This window comes from Piliocolobus tephrosceles, chromosome 14, assembly GCF_002776525.5.
Source record: "Piliocolobus tephrosceles isolate RC106 chromosome 14, ASM277652v3, whole genome shotgun sequence".
Classification (NCBI taxonomy): Eukaryota; Metazoa; Chordata; class Mammalia; order Primates; family Cercopithecidae; genus Piliocolobus; species Piliocolobus tephrosceles.
Window position 1 is genome coordinate 75393381 of NC_045447.1, and position 19479 is coordinate 75412859.

The 19479-nt window shown below is 38.5% G+C and overlaps 1 protein-coding gene across 10 annotated transcripts in view; it reads right to left on the reverse strand.

Moving 5' to 3' along the window:
• The window catches only part of KDM4C (lysine demethylase 4C), a 432363-nt gene that overhangs the window by 273805 nt on the left and 139079 nt on the right, over positions 1-19479 (reverse strand). For all 10 annotated transcript variants that reach the window (XR_002731803.2, XR_002731804.2, XR_002731805.2 and 7 more), the window contains exons 7-8: positions 17670-17773; positions 13374-13511 (exon numbers count right to left, since the gene is read on the reverse strand). Coding sequence is in view for 7 of the 10 variants with exons in the window: in XM_023213146.2 (XP_023068914.1) it covers positions 13374-13511; positions 17670-17773 (242 nt within the window). In the remaining 3 variants the exon portion in view is untranslated. The remainder of the gene's footprint in view (positions 1-13373; positions 13512-17669; positions 17774-19479) is intronic.

Sequence of the window (19479 nt, forward strand, 5' to 3'; positions counted from 1 at the left end):
GCACATGTTTCTAAGGCTGGTGCCTTGGCATGCTATGGGGTGTACTAATTTGCATAGTTTAAAATTGTATGGAGTATTTCCATTTGTCTTCCGCACCAATCTGAGAGGTAAGAAATGGCACTAACCTCTTTGCATTTCTATGATTACTAATGAGATTATATTTACGCTTTGTAGTTATTTACTGACTATATATCTGCTTTAGTAAACTGCCTGTCTTTTGCCCAGTTTTTCTAATTTTAGTGTGGAGGGACCCACAATTGTGTCTCTCAGTGCTTTAATTTTCTCTAATAAGATGGCAGTAATAACATTATCTATTTTATAGGATAGTTGTAAAAATCAAACAAGTTAATGTAAGTTCAGCCTTATGCCTGACACAAAGTAAGGACTCAATGAAGTTTAGCCATTTAAAGATTAATGAATTACAAATGAGAATTTCTTTATATATTAATGTAATGCTGGTTCTCAAACTTGCCCAAAAACAACCCCTAATGGCAAAAAAGAGTAACTCATAACCTCACGGCATCTGAAGGTAAACACCAAGCAGCATACCACATGTATCAAATTTCCTTAAAACATTGTTTTATTTTAAAATATGCAAGTAAATTTTATATTCAGCTCCAAAATATATCAATTTTACTATATTTTCCTTCTCACGAACTTGCTATTAAGTGACATCCAGGGAATATTGGGACATATACCTTATTAAGGATATTTTTAATACTAAGGATATCACATACTTTTTTATTCAGTTTCAAAGATACACATCAAATCTTTTTTCATGGTGTTCACCAACGATGTGCCGCTTCAAAAGTCCTGCTCCACTCAAGGATCAAATAAATACTCCCCTATATTTTCTTCTAATATACTTAACACTAAATATTTTTTTAAGAACTTTTTAGTGGGATAGAAATCCAAATTTGTTTTTCCTCACCCTCTTTTGCTGTCAAATATACTCTAAAATACTAAAGACTTCAAAATAAGTGTATACACTTACCTGTTTCATTAAATGTTTGTACAAAGTCTGCCATGTTAAAAATACCAATGAAAGCTTATTTTTATTTTTATTTATTTATTTTTTTTTTACATAAATACAAACTGGAGAGTATTCTATCATTTTGGACACAGCATTTAATACAAGAAATCTTTGAAACATCAGACAGTGGCAAAGATCCACCTACCCTTCTGGTGATTTTTTCATGGGCCCTGTTGAATAGCTTGAGTTTATAAAATTAAATTCCTATCCCAATATGCATCAATGCCACTGGATGTGCTAGATCAGATGGTCATCATACACCCAGATTAATTATCTACAGCACTACAGAAACGTGTTACACTTGAGAGTCTTTTGGGTCCAGTAAGAGGGGCAAGTGCGGCACTTTGCAGCTCTCTGTCCCACCTCCATTGTCTAACTACATCTGTTCTCTTGGCCACACCGTTAACTCCAGGACATGCTTCCACTAGCACAGAGCTACAGCTGAACAAGAAGCAGACCCCTCTCTTTGCCCATCCATATGTAGCTGATTATAGAACTGCATTCTTTACTTTCTAATATTCTCATGTAGGTTTCAGCATTTTCTATCCCTCAACCCCCTGCCAAGACGGCCTCCAATGTGTGTCCCTGTTGGCATACTGATGCTACATTTGTTCCTCGTTAACTATATATACTATGGCATCCTCAAAAATAGAAAAGTTTGCATTTAATTTTTTAATACAGATGATATATACTCTTTGGTTGGTTGCTCTTTTAAGACGCCCATCAAATTAAAGGATATTTTAAGCACCATCTGCTCTCTGCAACAATGGGCAATAATGTTTTAAATCTATAGTATCCTTTATGGTTACTGCAGTTGGCATTTTGTTGTGCTGAGAGTTTTTTGTTTGTTTTTTGTTTAATGTAGCCCTCCTTGCCTAGGCTTAGAAACTAAGCTAGTTTTTTTTTTTTTTCTTTTGTGTTATTCCCAGTTTAATTTCCCATTGCCATAAAACTGTTGACTAAAGCCATTTAGTTACTTTTTCCTCTCATATCTTTCAAATTCACTGGAATACTCCTTTATGACACCAGAGAAAGGCATTACTTAGGAAATTTATTAAAGTTTTTCTTAAATATACATTCCTTCAAATATACAGACCCAGTTATAAATGCTGTCATTCAGTAAAACAGAAACTGCAAAGGCATTATAAATCTCTTCCAGTATTAACTGTAGTGGAATAAGCCGAGGTGACAGGTGTGGACACAGTCCATCAACAAACACAAGACTGGACCCGTGCACCAAGCACAAGCCCACCTACCATCTGCTCTGCACCCAGGGAATGCAAACAGAGCCATGAGCTAAGGTGTTCATTTTCAACATTCTGATTTGTTAACAAGATCTGTGCAATGAACTCTTATGTACTACTGTGGTTCTGTGATGCCCCTCAGAAAAAAAAATCCACTGCAAACCACCTGTCACATTCTTTTGGGATATACTACAACAATTTTCTTCTAGTAAGTATCTATAACCCAAAAATGTTTTACTTGCCATAAATGAAAGATATATATAGATATAGATAAAAATATATCGATAGATATAGATACAGATTTTTCTTTTTTTTTTTTTTGAGATGGAGTCTCACTCTGTCGCCCAGGCTGGAATGCAGCGGCACAATCTCAGCTCACCACAACCTCTACCTCCCAGGTTCAAGCAATTCTCCTGCCTCAGCCTCCTGAGTAGCTGGGATTACATGTACCCACCACCATGGCTGGCTCTTTTTTTTTTTTTTTTTTTGTATTTTTAGTAGAGATGGGGTTTCTCTATGTCAGCCAGGCTGGTCTTGAACTCCTGATCTCAAGTGATCTGCCCACCTCAGCCTCTCAAAGTGCTAGGAATACGGGCGTAAGCCACCATAACCGGCTAATGAAATATATATTGAACAGAATGATATATTAAAGACATTGCAAAATAATGTATAGAATCTTGAATAACATTGTTAAGATTTTCGAAAAGATACAGATATATGCTGATATTTTAAGAGATATACAATGAACTGTTAACAGTTTTTTACCTTTAATAAACTAGAAAGGGTGTCATTAAATTTTTTATTTTATTTTTACAAATTTCAGCAATGGATATTTGGGTAGTAATATTATTAGCCATAGTGATTTCCTTTCCAATGCTTTTCTGTAAATTTTTTTTAAATTATAGTGTATGGACACAACTGGTTATTCAATGATTGCCATATCATTGGACATTTTAGTTGTAATTCTATTTTCACTGATAAAAATGGCACTACAACAATCACCTTCTGCCTACATTTCTGCTCATTTCGTAGGAGTGTAAGAAAATGGTAAAAGGGCAAGAAGATGTTTACCAAGACTGATACACACTGCTCACCTTTTCTTCAGGATGCTTACTCCAATCATATTCCTGCTACAATGCCACTCTACCAGCTAGACTCTTCTGGGCACTGGGAATTTTCTTTTTATCTTTACTAATATGATTTTTAAAAAGAAAAGAAATCATCATATAAGTTTCAAAACTGTTTCAATTTTATTTACTTTCAAAGAAACAAGTTTTATTGCTATTTCAATAATCAACAAATCGGTCACCTTATTAAAAAATTAACACTCAAAATCAAAGGACAACCCTGAATATGCATTCCTGGGAACTGGGAATAATATGCTGCCAAAAATCATTGAAAATTATTATTAGGCCTTACAAAAATACCTTTTATAAAAATTTTAAATAGTTAATAGAAACTAACTGGGTTTTTTAAAATTCAATCAAAAAACCTGAAGTATATGAAACTGATGTGTGAAATACAGTCAAAGCTTAGCAGTAATCTCTACCGTCCAGGATGGTGTTTTTTCCAAGGGATTACAAAACATGGCCTTTCAAATTCAACAAGGGACACAAGAGCTACACTGTGTTTCTGAAGATATAAGCAACAGCTCCTTCAAATTCCTTCTCTCCGCAATCTGGTCCACAAAAACACACTGTTAAGTTATTGGCACTTCTTTTCATACTGCCTTCATTTTGGCAAAAAGCACACCTGAATGCAAATGAGAAGTCAGTAAAACTATCTAATATCCATCTGCCCAGCCTGCTGTTGGCACCTACCCTGCAAACACTGTCCCCACAGACACTGCTTCTCAGCCCCTCAGGCCTGAACTCCACCAGTCTTCCCCCAAATTAATATTCAGGGAGTTCCCTGAAATAAAAATGACCCAGAGTGAATCACTTCCTAAATACGTACTTGGTGAGAGCAGCATGGTGCTAGGCGAGTTCTCCCATCACTGCCCACGTCCTCACCACAACCTGTGAGGCACAAGTGAACGCCCTCTTTACGGGTAGGAAAACTCAGTCTCACAGAGACATGTCATTTGCCCCAGGTCACACAACTATTCCACACAGAACCAGAATTCCAACACAGACTCAGGGGATTATGTTGGGTTTTTTACGTGCACTCCAGATAGCCATCAGGACATTTACTAAGCTCTTCAGAAAGAGGTATATACAGTGCATTCCTATATTTACCATCTACTCTATTTCTTTTCCAACACTCTCCCTTCCTCCCCTTAAAAGTACTACAGGTCATGTTTACTTGATATCCATGAAATATGTGGGCACAGTTCTATATGTGCTTACAATACCTATTAACTCTTGCAGAAAAGAGGTTGTAAATGAGGTATGTACAAAACATTACACATCTCCAATTTATAAATACATACTAAGTTGATGTTTTAGAACTCAAAATTCATACTGGTGGGGAAAAATACAACATGCAGAAGAACCCCAACCCAAACAACAAGGGCCTAATTTAACTCCCTAAAAACCCATGGCTCTCAACCCATAGCATCCACCAGAGTCACAGGAAGATTTCAGAAATGTGTGACGAAATGAGGTATCAGAAGCACATATTGTGGCAGATTCTGTCAATGAATCTTTTTCCTTCTTTTTTCTCCACAGGCAGAGCCCCTTTCCCTAAAAACACCAGTTACTCGCCAGTTACCTTTGCAGCCTTTCTAACAGTTGGCCACGGGACATAAAAGGATGCTTCCTTGCAAACGGGGGTGAGCCCAGTTCTCACACCGTCTCCTTCCTTCCTGCCCTTGGCAGCAAGATGTCTGAAGTAAGCACAGCTATCAAGACAAGCCTGCCCGGAGACAGTGAATCCGAAGGACGGGAAGTGCATAGACCTCATGAGGCCGCTGAGCTGCTGCACCAACCCTAGCAGCACACACCTGACAATCCCTTATGTGAGGTAAGGGCCCTTATGAGATAAACCACTGTGTGTCACCTCAGCAGAAGCTGCAGGGGTGGAAGGGCAGGAAAGCCACTGTGGGAAAAGAGGAGAAGCTGTGGGAAGCCAGGGCATCTGACTATGGCAAATTCTGGGGGGTGCCCAGAGCCCTGCTGACTCTCCCACCAACCCCACCTTCTCTCCAGGGGTTGGCCAGCCTGCTTCTCTCAAACGTCACCTCATGCTCTGCCCATTGCTTTCCCTTCTGGGTAACCATGAGCCAGAAAACACACTACCAACTTTTGCCCTCTTCTCCAGTCACTGTATCTAGAACAGAGCCTTTAGTAGAATTTTTTCCTATGTGTTTACTATTATAAACACTGAAAAAACATGGAAAAGTCCAAACTAAGGCATTAAAAAAAAAAAAATCCTAAAGTTTCAAAAGTGCTACACTAAAATTTGGCCCCTGATAATCATAGAAACATATATTGAGGTAGGTGCTCCTTATCTTTGACCTCATTCTCTATACACAAGTCCTTTTACCCAGACTGCCTCAGAATCTCCCCACACACACTTAATAAAATGACAGAGAAGGTATAGAACCTTTGCTCTCACCCCACCACCTTAATCAAAGAGCAAGGTCAAAGCCTCAGAGTTAACGACAGTTGCACTAAGGACTAGAAAAGAATTGACATGTAGGTTTATCAACAGAGAAGATGAATCCAAAATAACACGTCCATTGGCTTCTCTTTGTGTTTTGAGACAGGTCTTGCATTGTTGCCCAGGCTGGAGTACAGTGGCGTGATCACAGCTCACTGTAACCTTGAACTCCTGGGCTCACGCAGTCCTCCCACCTCACCCTCCCAAAGTGCTGGGATGACAGGTGTATGCCACCTCGCTCCACTGGCTTTAGGAATCCAAACTCAACCAACTGTGAGAGAGAGTTCAGAACCACTTGGTGGTGACATCAGCTACAGCTTTCATGATCATTCTGAATCTTCAAGAATCTTAAGAGTGCTCCCACAAATCAGAGACGTGGCTGGCACTTACTTAAGCCATTACACCCAGAAAAATGAGTCCAGAAGGATGTATGACATTGGGGGCAAATCTACATCTAAGCCAGGCCTCACTGCCTTATTTTATTCTTCATCCTAAACTCCCTCCAGTTCAACGTAAGACACAGGACCACCCTGAAAATGAGACACTAGAAAAAGGGGGCTAGTATAGAACAGAAAGCAATTATATCTGAATGTGCATCACCGCTGATCAAGAAAAGTAACATGTATCTAGTGCCCAGAGCTCAATCTGACATACTGGAGACAATGTCAGCTATTAATACTATAGTATTTAACTATAAGAAACTAGACTGAATTAAAAACAAACTAATTCTCAACAGAGTATAAAAGTTATTCAAAGGGCAAATTTACTTTTTCTTAAAGTACTGACAAACTATAGACTCAAAAGCAGATATTGCCTTGATTTCAGGTTAAGAACTAAACACCAGCATCATAAGGCCTATCACTTCTTTTCAAATCCCATAATGCAGCAAATGCAAGTTAACAACAAATGAAATCAGGCTCCCTAGCTCCAGACTTCAGCTCCAGACATCTCTCCCACAGACACGATATATACTAACCAACTGGTTTGATACCATCATACCGGAAGTCTCAGACTTCTTCAAGTTTCAAATATCCTGAATCCCACAACTCAATATTTTATCAGTACAGAAAATGGACATAATGTGACTATGTTCTTCATATCTCTTAATACTTCTTCCAGATGTGTGAACACTAACTCTCCCAAGTTAGAGGTTTCTCAGGGACTAGCAAGACACACACACACACACACACACACACACACACACACGCACGCCCTGTGGAAAAGGCACAGAGGACTCATAGGGTGGTGAAACCACCCTGTATGATACTATAATGTCAGATGCCTGTCATTGTATATTTGAATGTACAACACCCAGAGTGAGTCCTAATGTAAACTATGAACTTTGGTCTGGTTGCTTGGGTTTCCTTAAAACATAAAAATTTTTAAAAACCTATGGACACTGGGGGATAATGATGCATCAATGGAGGTTCTTCATTGGTAACAAATGCACCTCTCTGGTCAAGGATGTTGATAATGCGGGAGGCTATGCACATATGGGGAGAACGGGAATATGAGGAATCTCTATACTTTCCTCTCAATTTTGCTGTGAACCTACAGATGCTCTTAAAAGTAAAGCCAAAAAAAAAAGCAGCAAAACTACCCGTCAGCTCTGTTATACTGTTCCATCAGAACCCAGGAATCAGAAACAGCAAAAAGTACAGGTAAAATTGAAAAAAAAAAAAAAAAAAAAAAAAGCAGAACATACACAATCCCCATACTCACGAGGTTCATATTATATACATCATGTCAGACACTTAAAATTGAAATGCCAAGAACTGTTACATGAACAATATTCAAAGCAGTCTACATTTTCTTTCCTTCACATGTCACAGGAACGGAGAAATATCACTACACTAGTATTTTGTGATCAAAAGCGTATCAAAATACAACCTAGAGACTCACCACAAAAATGATTCCTGATTGTTTTAATAAAGACTGCCCAAGATTAAAGATTTTCTGGAAGGATGCTACCAGATTTAAGAAATATCTAATTTAATTTTAAAGAATTGAAATATAAAATAGAATGAACCCATATCATGGTACTTACATGCTAGACAATTTAATAGTTGAAACCCTTGCCAGATTAAAGGGAAATCAGTTTTAAAACTCTATCATCTCTTTTTAAACTTGTTCAAACATTTGAGGATTCAAATATCAAAATGTCTTAAAATTAGATAGTAAGGTAGTACTCCTGGAGTTTATAAGAGAACATTCCCAGCTCTACAGTACAATTTTTCAACTTTCTGACATATCATGTTAATATGATCACTTAAAATTCATGCAAAATAAAAGATACCATTTTCATGTCACCAACTATTACCTTTCCTTCCAATAAGATAAAATTATTTATCGTGACACAGTAAGTCTCTTTCACTGCACACACTGTAATAAATACACTGCTTCAGACAGTATAGACAAGATATGACTGTCCCCAAGACAATGATTCTTTTTTACTCAAGAAAATCAGCACAGTAAATAACTTTTCTTCCCTTCGAGACAATCCTAGTGCTTGAGGCTGCTGAAACACAAAAACAAAATATCTTCACAAATGTCTCCAAACAGTCAAGCTGAAAATCTAAGCCAAAGTTTCATTTAACAGCCTGTCAGTTTTTTGATGTGAAGCTAATGAATGCAGTGGCAAACAAATCCATCAAACCTAACATCAAACAACTGCACTTCATCCCAGCAAACGGAAAAATGAAATACAACCTGCAGGCCAGCGCTTTGATCCAACCTAGCCAGGAAGCAGACCTGTGAGTGTCACGGCAGCAGCTGCACAGAGTAATCACGGACTTCATTTCACCACAGAAGGAAAGAATGCTCCAGAAACAGAAAACAGTCATCTCAAATATGCACAAATGTCTTATTTCAACTGCTAAACGAGCTGTTACATATTTTTAAATCTCTATCAAGAAAAAATAATTGAATTTCACTCTGTTATGCCAGCATTCAAAGCTACAGAGATTCCTAAAACAAATAACTAGATGGTATGGTCCATTAATACTATAACTTTGCAAGTGGAGTTGTATTAAAAGTCCTTCTGTTCTTTCTGAAAGCTCCTTGAGGACAATATATATGTCTTTCTTCTTTGTACACACATGTGGCACAGGAGGAACTCACTGGGCACTCACCAAATCTGACCTCTGCCCATCAGCAACAAATGAACATGTGGGTACCTGAAACATCACTCAATTTTTTTCAGTAATGATCTTGTCTTTGATTAGAGAAATGGGGGAAAATTACACACTGCCTTCTTAGGTCAGTTGTTCCTGCTAAATGAAAGGCCCTTTTGTTCTGGAGCATCTTACAGGATTTGGCTATGCTATATTTTGCAGGTTAAGACAAGAGAGCAGAATGATCCTCACTGAGGGAAAACAGAAGCAAAGAGAGAAATGAGAAGAATGGTCAAGCCTGGGCCATTATCAGAGTATTAGAAACAGGGATGGTCAAACTAAGTCGCTACCAAAACGAAAAGGTCAACGTCTCTTCACTGCCTCCTCTGCCTATTTTCCCCAGATCTTCTACACAATCCACACACACACACATCTGAGAGATGAGGCAGTTTGGACGGATACTGTGAAAAAGGACTATCTGAACTGAAAGACTAAAACAACAGAGAATTTACCCACAGGGACAGAAATATCTCCCAAATACAATAATTCAGCTGAGAATATCAAACATCCAGGAATTTGCTAAAATTTGGAAGTGTATCTGAGCTTTCACAAATAATGAAATTTCTAATCAAATGTACCCAAATCTTAAGAGCCAGGAAGATTTCTTGAACAAGTTATCACATATCAATAGGTCAGTAACAGATTCCGATGAAAGCCGCAGAAGCCCCCTCTCCAGTCGTGCTCCAGGGACAGCAGCAGAAGTCAAGTAGCCAACAGCAAAAGAAGCACACCTTGAACCCCCCTGCCAGTGTCAGCTCTTACTCTCACCCCTGTTCTCATGGAACAATGCACTCACGAGTGATGAACTCACAGAAACACACATGGTGCCTGGCACACAGCAGATAAGCCTAGTCTCCGTAAGTAGAACTTCTTCCCCATCTACCAGCCATCTGAGGCATCTGAAAAGGTCCCTACAGACAAAGCCTGTTGGCTTATGATCAAAAGGTCCCTATCGGGGAACATGAGGTTATCTTTTCAAAACCTACTTGTTTTTTTTTTTAATTAAAAAAAAAATTGCCTTCTGTAACAGCTCTTTTCTGAATCACCTAATTAAAAATACTAGTTTGTATTACACAAAATTATATTTATATATATATATTTCATAGTGTTTATGATTACATATATGCACATATAATATAATGTATGCAGACTCCACACTCTGCATTGTTTTGCTTATTTAATGCTATACGATAAATATTTTATTAGATACTTATACACGTTCAATAAACCCCATGTGACAGGTAAAGCAGGTAGCATCACCACCAATGCCTCATTATGAAAAAGTGCTCATATTTTCATAGTAATTATAAAAGTACTGTTCATTATCACTTATGAACAATGACTTTTTTATAGGTATCATTTAGAACAAACTGATGAAGACAGAATTAAGACAAACATGGGCGTAAGTTTCCAGCAAAACACATAAATTTATGCCCAGTGCACAAATTTGCCAGGGATTAGAAAGTACATACACATGCAATACAGTAAATTCATAAGGTTACCTAATGAATCAGACTTAGAGATCAAAAATAGGTGTCAAATAACTGATTAAAGATACCAAAATCTGGGGGGGAAAATGCTAACTCAGCTTACCATAATGTAAGATAATTTATTATCCAAGAACAGACATGAAAATATTAATATTGATGGTATAAATTAAGAAAGCATGTGATATTTTAGTGAAACATTCAAAACTGTTTATAAGGTTATTTTCCTGTTTTATGCAAAAAAACTAAAATTGGTTACATGACTCAAAATATTCTTTTTTCTTTATTTTTGTTTTTATTTTTTGTAGAGACAAGATCTCACTCTGTTGCTAAGGATAGTCTTGAATTCCTGGCCTCTAGCAATCCTCCTGCCTCAGCCTCCCAAAGTGCTAGTTACAGGAATGAGCTACTGTGCCCAGCCCAAAGCAGATTCTAAATATATTATGTCAACGATAAATTGGTACCCCCTCTAGTAGGCAGATGTTTCCCTTCATGCACCCCAACAAAGATGTCCTCATCCTAATCCCAGAGATCTATGAATACACTATCTTACATGACACATGGGATTTTGCGGATTGCCTGCTCTGAAATGCAGGAACTACACAGGAGGACTAGAGAGGCCTCTAGGAGAAAAGTTCAGCCCCTGGTTCACAGTCAGCAGCAAATCTGAACGTTTAGTCCTACAACTGCGAGGAGGTAAATTCAGCCAACAACCCGAAGGAGCAAGGAAATGAATTCTTTCCCAGAGTCTCAGTAAGAAATGCAATCCTGCAAATATTTTGACATTTAACTGGTGAGACCAATGCTGGGCCTATTACCTATAGAACCATGAGATAACAAATGGCTATTGTTCTAAACACAAAGTTTGTGGTAATCTGCTACAGCAGCAAGAGACAACTAATACATTCTCAGATGACATCATTTGGCCAAAGGAAGTAAGAGGTGGCCATAACTCAAAAAATCTCAAATACATTCAATTACAGCAATTTTTAATTGGCTGGCCAAAACTGCATTACAGCATTGAATATTTTGTACCCAGAACCAAACAAAACGGTCAAAGCCCTTACTAAACTGAACGAACAGATAGTCACATACCTAAGTTCTTTTCTCTTTGCAATAAACCTACAGGGTAGAGAGGTATTTCTAATTTATATACGAAGAATAAATGACTTTCCTACTGTTACATGGCTAGCCAAAGAAGAAAAGTTGGATGTCAGATCCAGCCTCCTCCACCACAGTGCAACACTTCACATTCCCACAGCTGTGATGGGCTCTGTCAGCTGGGATTTCAGGGAGGAGCACTACCAGCCTCTCTTCCTTCCACTCCACACCCACTCTACTTCCACATGGAAATGTGGAAATGCAACTCCAATGTACATGGTAGTTTAGCTTCTCCCCAAGGCTGGAATGCCCTATTCTGGCCAACATCATGGGCTACTTCTGAGACCTGTATTAAACAAGAATCAACATTTGCGGTGACTCTGAACAGCTGTGATAGCTGACTTATATAAGTAAAGGTGCAAACTATAAAATAACAGACCTTGTTATAACCTCGTGGCCAAGACACTGCTTCAAGGCAGATGCAAGCATTACATTTCCAGAAAAGCAATGCAGTGGTTGGCCAAGGTACACACTGAGTTTTCTATTTCTTATGAGGTTTTCTTAGAATACACAGGATGTACAATGTGAAGTAGTAGTACAGTTCTGTTCCTTTCTGAATTACTCAGCATAAATAGAAATTACTTACAACAGAAAAAGTCTTCCAATACCAGGGGCTTTCCTTTATGTCAAGAATGTATTCAAATGACTCCTGGGCTGCCAACGGGCTATACTTTTACTTAGTTTTTAATATATTATGCAATTTTCTAAATACACACATAAATTAAACTAAGATTTGTCTTCCCTAAATATACTTCTGTCTAAGTTCACCTAATGGCTCCACATGTAAGTTTTATCAACGTAGAATGAAAGGAGACATTCAGTTGAGCCATGCAATGGCCAAAATAACACCACACCCACTTTATTTATCATTTTCTGCTAAATCTATGTCAACTTTACATCCTCTGTAAAACACACAGTTTCATTTAGAAGCTGCCCTCTGCCAGCCTGCACCTTTCCCTTAAAAGCCACAGGAAAGGAATCAAACCTAATAGAAACCACCATCACTTTGAAGATGTCTTCTATTTAACACCACAGGGGGAAAGTAATTAAATTTAATGGAAGTTATTGCCTGTGAATGAAAATACACAGTATGTGAGCTAAATTAAATACACTGGGCAGGAGATGCAAAATTTTATACCAAATTTAACATGAACATGTATTTCCTGTTAAAATGTGTTCTACATTATTACTTTCAAGAATTTCATTTCTGCACTAAGGGCAGTTTTAATCATTTCTTCCTACCAACCTCCCTCCATCTCTTGCTGCAATTTTATCAGACACTCCCTTCTGTAAAGTATTGTTTTCTAAGCCACGAACTGATCGTGAACAGGGAGAGATCTGAGTCTACCTAACATGGAGCCACATGATGCCACTGGAAAATCTTGCAAAACACCAACTGGAGGCCTCAAGATAAAAAGCAAATACACATCACATCAAATTACCTATCAGGGTAAATTGCTGCACATTAATCTCAAAACAGACAAATTCAGCTAAAATTGGTAATACTGGTTACGTAAAATAAATGTGTCTAACCTGAAGTGAATTGCTGTGGTGAGAGGCACACAGCGCCAGTAAGGAAAAACAAAAAAATGCTGCGCAGGATCTTAGGGTTCCTACTAAAACAACCAGAATACACACTTCATTTATGCTTTCTTTCTGAGGCATAGCTTACCAATTTGGCAACTTTTCCATAGTCAATCCATCTGACAGTAGCAAAATTTGTAGATTCTGCACAGTTGAAACCATGATTAAAACCAGCATGGTAGCCATATGGGAAAGTGATCATGAATTCTCCAGCCTCCTGGGTTATCTGCAAGGTAGGAAACATATAATATTTTGTAAAAATAAGACTTCCCAAATTATGAATACAATTAAAATATATTTGCCATTAAAAAACAAAGAAAAAAAGTCATGATATCAGAGCAATACCAAAAAGAGTTTGACCAGATTCATTACTTAATCCTTTAATAGTGCTTTTTCAGGAAATGTTTAAAAGACTTTACTACATAGGATGTGGCTTGCTGGCACTTGAATTCAATCAAACAATCCATAATCAAAGCTATTACATTTTAATTGAGGGTATCTTCAAGTTATTCAAGTAAATTTGTTCATATTTGTTTTGGATTATCTGATCTTAAAATGTTTCTAACCCAGCACCCAATAGGATGGACTCCTTATATCTTTAAATTCTTTAAGTTGCTACAAAGTAATATAAAAATACTCATAGGATTTGGCCACTGAAGCAATGTTTCTCCTTGACACATACTGTCAAAGTATTTAGCAAATGCTGTATGTCCACATTCAGAGCCTGTATTCTCTGCTAGCTCTGATGATAAAAGTTGTAAAACCACACTTTTAATTATCCTACTGACTCTAATACAATTTATATTTTGAGATACAATGTACATATAATAAAATGCTCAGATAATAAATGTACAGTTTGATCAGTTTTGACAAATGCATATAACCATATATTCCATACCCCTATTATTTTCTTTTTTTTATGATAAAAATCCAAAGAAGAAATATATTTATTAAATATATCAACCTCAGAAAATTACTTACCTCTGGGAGGGAGAAGACACTGAAATAGTAATAGCTACATTTGTAGTATTTTGTTTCTTTGGACAAATACCTGTATCTACATATAGCGTTTTTTAAAGTATTTTATTTTCAGTAACAACTTTATTGAAATGTAATTCACATACCATTTAATTCACTCATTTCAAGTGTATAATTGGTTGGTTTTTAGTATGTCACAAAGTTATGCAACTATCACCACAATTAATTTTAGAACATTTTATCACCTCAAAAAGAAACCCCCTCATCCTTTAGCTGTCATCCCCAAGCCCTTCCTTCATCCCAGCCCTAAAAAAAACCCTGATTTATTTTCTGTTTCTACAGATCTGTTATTTTGGACATTTAATATTAATAGAATCATACAAGTTGTGATCTTTTGTTACCGAATTCTTCCACTTAGCATAAACTTTTCAAAGTTCACCTAGGTTGTAGCACGTATCTGTACTTCACTCCCTTTTATGGCTGCATAATCTTCCATTATATAAAATATATCATATTTGTTTATTCATTCATTAGCCAATAGACATTTGGTCATTTCCACTCTGGGCACTAGGAATAATGGTGCTATGGATAATTGTCCATGCCCCTATTACTTTCATCACCCAAGAATGCTCCCTCATCCCTATCCTAGACCACCCCCAGCCCATCCCCTACTCCCACCTCAGGAATAATCACTCTTCTGATACCTTTCACCACTGATTAGCTTTGCCATGTTATGGATGCTAAAATGGTATTGGAGACAGGGGAGGGTATTCTTTTTTCCAACAATTCTGAAATGTAACTCATAACACCATTGTCCCCTGCCAAAGAAACCCCAGATGATGTTCTGCTACAATGAGCTCAGTTGTCACCTGGCAGCAGAGACAGGCTTACCAGGGCCCAGCATGGCTCTAGCTCCCTTATCTGAGCCATGTGAGAACATAACCCAGCTCTCTCCTGTCCTGGTCTCACTGAATCTAATTAATTATCTAGGTGCTTGTTTCTTATAATACGTAATGAAACAAAACTCAACCTGCTCCCACATAAAGGTGAGAGGAGGGGGAGGACTGCTGCCACTGGAATAAGAAAACTACTTTTCCTGCTCCATGGAATCCTACCTACAAACCTTTCTACCCTACCTAAAAAATCCTGCTCATGCCATAACTTTAAAAAAAAAAAAAAAAAAGGAGCACCTGTTCCACAGAATGCAACTCTAAATTTGAGACCCCTGTCATTTCCAAAAACAGGTCAGTCCCAATCTCATACCATAAAAGAAGCTGGAGAAGAGAGTGGATATAATCTAAATGCAGACATCAGCTATTTATTACACTTATGTTTTTCATACATATGTATGAATATGGCAAATGCAATGAAAGAAGGAAAAAATGTAATCCAACTGACACATTATTGCCTACAGGAAGAGGGCTGAGTTGAAGAGGAAGAGTATATTACTATGTAACATATACTATGCAAAGCTCTGTCTACAGATTATCTTTCTCATCACAATAACCCTATTAAGTAGTCACTATTTTTATCCCCATTTTACAGTTGAAGAAACTGAAGCTCAGAAAAATCACGAGATTCAATCAGGGATGAACTCAGGAGGTTTAATGCTGTAGCCTGTGCTACCATTTTGCTGCCCTATCACATGTTACATTATCATCAGCAGGGAAATGTGCTCCTTGAGGAATACAGTGTCATGGCAGGCGCTGTGTTGAGGTAAAAACGGGAACTGACAGAATTTCATATGAGGAAGTGCCACTGCCAATCAACCCTCAAAGCCACTAGTGTTTCACCATTTCAGGACTTCAATTCATCTTGCCACTTTCCACAGAAGCCATCCACAAAACACCAGATGAGAGCCCAATGCCTCCAGTGATCTATCACCTAGTACTGGTAGAGAGCTGCAGCCTAGAAAGAGGGTGCCGGCCACCTCTAGAAAAGAGCTCCAAGCTCCAGAGGCTTCCATCCTGGGGAAAGGGAGCCAACACTACAGCCCTGCTGCTTCACATAACTTCTCTTCACGTATCAGCCCTAAGCTACCACCAACACCTAACACTAGCCCCAAAGGAAGAGAGAAAGGTTTTGTGTCTCTGGGGATACTGTTGCACTCCTTCACGTCTACCTTGTAATACTCCAACTTAAGTAAAAGTACCTAATGAAGCTGATGCCAACTACTTAAAAGAAGCACTGGATGATGATGTGTCTGAGACTCACAAAAGCCTGGTGCCCAGGTGTCTGCAGACAGGACAAAGCCCCGCAGCCACAGCGGCCCCTCTGAGTGGCACAGCCTGTGCCCTCTATCCCCAACAGTTCTGCAGCCCATCCCCAGTGCCTCCCTACACCCGCAGGCAGCCCCCACGGTGCACATCTCGGAGGCACGATTTTTTCATGGTAAAAATGTGTGAGTAAACCAGTGATGACGGCACGTTCACAAAAGCAAGCATATCTTGTGCGTGACTGCTGCATAGACAATTTAGGAGGGAGCAGGGAATCACCTCAAGCTGAAGAATGAATTCTGGCACTTGGAAAAGTTCTACTTTGAACAAATCCCCCCCCCCCCCACCCCCACACACACACACAAAGAAGGCCACAGTAAGAACCCAAAATGAAGAAAATGTAAAGATTTAGTCACAAGCGAAAAGCTTCCAAGATGGAAAACAGCAAGGATTATGGAAAGAAAAGTCAAATAAAAAACACAGAAGGAAGAGCTATTTTTTAATGTTTCTGCAAGTAGCTAAGTACTTAATCCTCCCGAGACTCAGAGGGAGCTTTTATTTATCTGGTCAAAACCTTTTTTCATTTCAGCTGCTTCACATAAAAATGTTCAGGCTCTGCAATAATTCTGACCCAGTAACCACCCATAGACACAAAGAATGCGAGATCCAGCATCTACTGAGTTTTATAGAACCTAATCTTCAGAAAACTCGCAGAAGCAATATCAGATTATTAAATCATCAGGCAATTTTATCCATAATGAAATCTCAATTGTATTATGTCTAAATGTGTTTAGAAGCAACATAGTGCTACCACAGTCATTGATTCTAACCAACCCATTGCTAATAATTGCTTTGAATTTTTTAGAAAATAGATCACATATACATGAATTATGTTGCTCATAAAAAAGATTTTAATATAAAAGTGCTTCCTATTTTACAGAATGTGCTACATTTTATTTTCAGTATAATTATAAGTGAACTATAGCAACATGACATCTCTAGTAAATATATCTGAAATAAAATTAATTTCTAATTAGGATTTAGATAAATAATTGATATGCTATAAAACATAAATTTGAATTTCTCTACCCACATCCTAAAAATTCTACTTGAAGTTAAAGATACATTATCTCTTAAATACAAATCCTACACAAACAAAATTAATTTGTGTAAGATGAATACTAATATACCTTGTCAAAGGGAATACCGTATTTCTTCAATACTGATGGAGAAATCAAAGTCATCTTGTGGCGAAGAAATGCATCACACCCTTGGGAGCTGCTTGGGAAAAAACCTAAAAAGAAACAATAAATGTAAGTGGCATTGTGTCAATTAAGAGAAAATATCAGACAGGTTTTTTAATGTGTAAGTTCTACTGTTCTTACTGTTGGACGGATGCAAGCATAGACCTCTTCCGCCAAAAGGCCTTGTACTAAAAATCAGAGTTAGAATTCTTAAAAATTAGAGGATACATCACCAAAGGTTGATCTTCTTTACAAACAGATTTACCATAAGTTGTTTTTGTAACCTGTAAAATTACTAAACTTTAAGAATAAATTTCAAATTGAAACAAATGTGGATTCAACCTATTATCTGATAAATGGAAAAAATATTTAGGGAAGTTAGGAAAGATAAATATGTAGGATGCTGGATCTGTAGCTAAAGATACAGGAAAAAAAAACAAAAAAGGAAAGATAAGTATGCATTTTAACAGAAGAATATTTTAGACTCCTAGAGCTCATCATTCCTGAAGCACTCATCCCAGTCCTCGGCACACAGCAGACAGAGTAGTTCCCCACCTTTCTTTGTTTCTTTTCTGATCAATCTGAAACTAACTGCTACTAATCTCCTGAATGAACTTCCCAGCCATCACCCATCAAATGTCTGAGAACCTGCCCGAACAGCCTGAATGGGAGAAGTGTTTTGAGGAGGCTTTTAAATGAGGAAGTTAAACATACAGCAACCCTTTCATTCAACAGTATATTATACGCCAAGACAGAGTCAGTTTTCTCCATCACTGACTTCAAACCTGCAGTTGTCTGAGGCAGACTCTCATTAACTCAGTGATGCAAGCTGGAGGAAAATGAACATGCCTGATGTACTGCTCACACCTTCCTCACTCAGAGGGAAGGCAGGCGTGCTGAAGGAATTGGAAAAACAAGAAGACAACAAGAAACAAGGAAAAGACAGAGAATCATGGAGGTAGAACACAGCAGGAAGACAGAAGGCACCAGGAAGGCACATGCAATGCGTATGAGTGACAGGAAGAGGAGCAGATGCTGTCTGACTCCTCCACCACCAAAATGAAGGGGGAAACCGCTGGAAATGTGACATCTAATTCTGTGGATCTCTCTATGCAAACAACTCAAGAACGTGACCAATTTGGCCAGGTACGGTGACTCACGCCTATAATCCCACCACTTTGGGAAGCCAAGGCGGGCGGAACACTTGAGACCAGGAGTTTGGGACGAGCCTAACATACCAAAACCCTGTTTCTACTAAAAAATACAGGCCAAGTGCGGTGGCTCATGCCTGTAATCCCAACGCTTTGGGAGGCCGAGACAGGCAGATCACAAGGTCAGGAGTCCGAGACTAGCCTGACCATCATGGTAAAACCCCGTCTCTACTACAAATACAAAAAAAATCAGTCAGGCATGGTGACACATACCTATGGTCCCAGCTACTCAGGAGGCTGAGGCAGGATAATCGCTTGAACCCCGAAGGCAGAAGTTGCAGTGAGCCAAGATCGTGCCACTGCACTCCAGCCTGAATGACAGAGTAAGACTCCTTCTCAAAAAAAAAAAAAAATTAGGCAGGCATGGTGGTGCATGGCTACAGCTAGCTGCTCCGGAGGCTAAGGCATGAGATTTGCTTGAACCCAGGAGGCAAGGGTTGCAGTGAACTGAGACTGCATCACTGCACTCTAGCCTGGGCAACAGAGAGGGAGAGAGGGAGGAAGGAAGGGAGGGAGGGAGGGAGGGAGGGAGGGAGGGAGGGAGG